The 3,417-nt window shown below is 49.0% G+C and overlaps 1 protein-coding gene across 1 annotated transcript in view; it reads left to right on the top strand.

Moving 5' to 3' along the window:
* Positions 1 to 1,724: 1,724 nt before the first annotated feature.
* The window catches only part of RHPN1 (rhophilin, Rho GTPase binding protein 1), a gene marked incomplete at its 5' end in the record, with an annotated part of 11,602 nt that continues 9,909 nt past the window's right edge, over positions 1,725 to 3,417 (top strand). The window contains 3 exons of the mRNA XM_009573747.1: positions 1,725 to 1,818; positions 2,182 to 2,259; positions 3,287 to 3,411. Of these exons, the coding sequence (XP_009572042.1) occupies positions 1,725 to 1,818; positions 2,182 to 2,259; positions 3,287 to 3,411 (297 nt within the window). The remainder of the gene's footprint in view (positions 1,819 to 2,181; positions 2,260 to 3,286; positions 3,412 to 3,417) is intronic.

Below are 3,417 nucleotides of genomic sequence, written 5' to 3'. Positions count from 1 at the left end.
AAACCATTCTATGATTCTACAATTCTATGTCCATCCATGTGCTTTTCCTGGCATATGGCTCTCCTCGGGAGGATTGCTGTGCTGCCGGGGACAGAGAGAGGTACAAAGACCAGGAGAGCATCAGTGACTCCATCCTGCAGGTTGCTGCAATGATATTAAATGTAGGACCAGGATGATCTGGGTGCAGGATTGTATTAGGGTTGCAGGATCTCCTATGGGGAGAACGCCAAGGGAGCCCATATCTCCACCACTCTTGGGTATTCGCTGCACTCGGAGGGTGTGTTGCAGTCTCTGAATGTAATCCTGGATGTTGGTCCTTCTTCTTCTGGAAGATCCCTGTTAGAAGTAGGGATGCATGCAACATCTCCCATGTTGCATGCATCCTCCCCAAGTTCTTCCCTATCAGGGATGCTCAGCTTTCCAACCCGCCGCTTGTTTGCCCTGGTTTAAAAAGAAAACAGCAGTAGCAGCAACCCCAAAACCCTTCCCAGGCCAAACAAAAGCCCCTTTGTTTGCTCCCGGCATTGGATTCAAGCGGAAATCTTGTTAGGGAAGGAGCGATAATGGCTTTTCTGTACTAATTATAGCTCTTGAAGCTGTTTATTCAGTATGAACCCATGAAAATGTGGGTGCAACCTCCCTGCCCCGCTCCCCAGGTTTTTGCAACTTTCATTGCCTCTTTTCCTCCCTGGATTAATGAGTGATGTGCTAACAAGTTATCAGTGGTTTCTGGAGATAACGAGGCGGGGGGGCTGTTGTGCAAACCTGGGTTTGGCGAGGGCTTGATCCTGCCCTACCCACTTCCCATTTCTCACTCTGCCGAACCTTTCTCATCTCTTTAAACCAGTCCCTTGGGAGGCCAAGGGTCTGGGGATGTGGTAATGTAGCTCAGTGCCAGGTTGGGGACATCCCTGAGGGGTAGATGGGTATCAGGGAAAGCATTTGTGGAGCCGATGTGAGCTGGAGATTCCACCACGGAGATTCCCCATCTCTGTATACAGGAGCCAGACGATGGGTCCGGCTTTGGGGCTCTTTGCAGGGCTGTAGTTTTCTGCATGCTACAGGGCTCTGCTGCTTATACAGACCATTTCTTTACTTCTTGGCAGCAGAAAATCAATATAGCTGCTAAATCCCCCAAAAGATGGTCCTTCCTGGCTGTCATCATGCAGCGCTTCTTCCTCGGTGCTGCACAACTGCCCGGTTTTAAAGTTAAAACACAAACCACTCACCAACTGGGTGTTCCCAGAGTCATCATCATCATCTTCAGCATTTTACAATATCGAACGGGCTCTGCGATAAGAGCTATTATTAGACAACTGTTTTTAACAGAAGTAGAAAATTTTAATATCAGGCGCAGGGCTGCACCCCAAGCAAGTCCTTATCAGCACCGAAGACCAGATTAGCACATAGGAGTGGGTGAATCCGTGACCTGTGCTCGCATCACGCCCAGTTCCCAAGGGCTGGTAATTAATGCAGCTTTGTTACTGGAGCCTATTTTGTTGTTATTGTACTTGTTATGAAGAGAAAAGCAGAAGCTGGAGGTATAAGGGTAATGGTTTCAGGTTATTTTCTGTGCACCCCTCCTCTCACGCTGCCGTTCCCAACATCACATTGGGAAGAGCATCCCTTTAACAGGAGCAGCACAAGCCCAGGGCGAAGAGCTGCTTCGTTTTAGTCCCCAACACACAGGGTCTCTCCAAGGCTTTTGAATCAACCACAAATAGGTTGCTGTCTTCTTCCAGCGAGTCCATCAGTGTCCCCATGATCCCTTTGGGCCTGAAGGAGACGAAGGAGCTGGATTTGCTGGCACCACTGAAGGTGAGCATCAGGGTTTTGCATGCTCAATGCGATGTAAGACGATGGAGGGGAGCGACCGTGCACTTGGGGACGGTTGGGTGCTTTAGAGGAGATGCTGCAGCGGCTGCAAAATGTTTTCTATTTTGGAACAGTTGCAAAAAAAAAGGTTTAGGGGGAGGAACTGGACTTAAAACATGGGAAAGTGGGAGATGAGGGTCTGGAGATGCTGGAGAGCAAGAGCCAGGCTGGGGAGGAGATGGCTTTCCCTGGCACAGGTTTCCTTGCAGGGAGACCTTGCAAATTGCCCAAAGTCATCCTTTAAATCTTGAATATCTATTTCCAAGGGTGACTCAGGGTTTTCTTTTCTCTTTTTTCCCCATCCAGGATTTCATCAGTGAACACTATGGAGAGGAGGGCATCTTGTTTGAAAAGGAAATCAAAGAGTTCATGGAGCTACGGCAGGTCGGTGTGGTGTCCCTTGAGTTGCAAAGTCTTGCTTTGGCTTGTCCAGAAATGCTCACTGGAGGTGCCACATTTTGCTCTGGGATCCCCTCATCCTCTCTCCAAACTGCACACTTATCCTTGTGTCTCAGGGTGCGGGATTCGGCTTCGGTTCATACGTTACAAAATATTACAGACCATTCAGTAATTGTTTTCCTTCCCCATCCTTTAACGCCCTGCTAACCTAGAACAGAACAGCAATAAAAGTTATAATGCAATCCATTACTGGTTTATGAGTATTAGTTCACCCCCGCCAAGGCTACACGACTGCTCTTTCTCCAGCTCGTGCTTGGAGAAGAGGAAATATAAAGCAATCTGGTAAAGGTGAATTCTCTCCTCTCCTATGAAACAGCTCTCATAAGTAACTTCAAGTTTTGCCTTGCTGTGAAGCTTTGATCTGGGAGAGCGGAAAGAAAGAGGCTTGCTCAAGCCCTTTTGAAGGGCCTGATCCTGCTCTTCAGGCTGTGGGAGAGGAGCCCTGCAAAGCTAGAAGCTGGGAAAAGCCCCGTGGTTAAAACTAGACATTAGGAGAGCTCTGACCCTCCTCCCTGTGTCAGGTCAAAAGCTCAAGGGCTTTTTTATTAAGATCAAAAAATCCTATTTTTTCCCTAGCGTTTATTTCAGCAGACTTTGCATGAGTTTCCTTCTTAAAAAAAATAATAATCCCAACTTGGTTTAGGCAAGCGTTGCCATCAGCACGGCTCCCAGGCTGGAGGTGCCCAGGATTTGGGTGCCCCAGCACCGAATAGGTGCCTCCTGACCTTTCCTGTGGCTGAACCTGTGCCGGGGGGCTGCCTCCCGCTGCTGCGCAGCATCTCATCTGCTATTGATCTAACCCTATTGATCATATTGATCTGATCCTATTGATCTCAGGTGGAGTTTCTCCCCCCCTGGGCTGGCCAGCATATGCAGCTCCATAAATCCGTCATTTCCCCTTCTGTTTTCCCCCTTTCTTCCCACCCACGTGTCTCCTCTCCCGTCCCCACAGGCGATGCGTACCCCAAGCCGCAATGAAGCCGGGCTCGAGCTCTTGATGGAGTATTACAACCAGCTCTACTTCTTCGACAGCCGTTTCTTCCCTCCAACCACAAGCCTGGGTGTCTTCTTCCACTGGTTGGT

Source organism: Fulmarus glacialis, unplaced genomic scaffold (assembly GCF_000690835.1).
Source record: "Fulmarus glacialis isolate BGI_N327 unplaced genomic scaffold, ASM69083v1 scaffold2643, whole genome shotgun sequence".
Classification (NCBI taxonomy): domain Eukaryota; kingdom Metazoa; phylum Chordata; class Aves; order Procellariiformes; family Procellariidae; genus Fulmarus; species Fulmarus glacialis.
The sequence above is the reverse complement of the archived record's forward strand: the minus strand, read 5'-3'. Positions and strand labels throughout refer to the sequence as shown.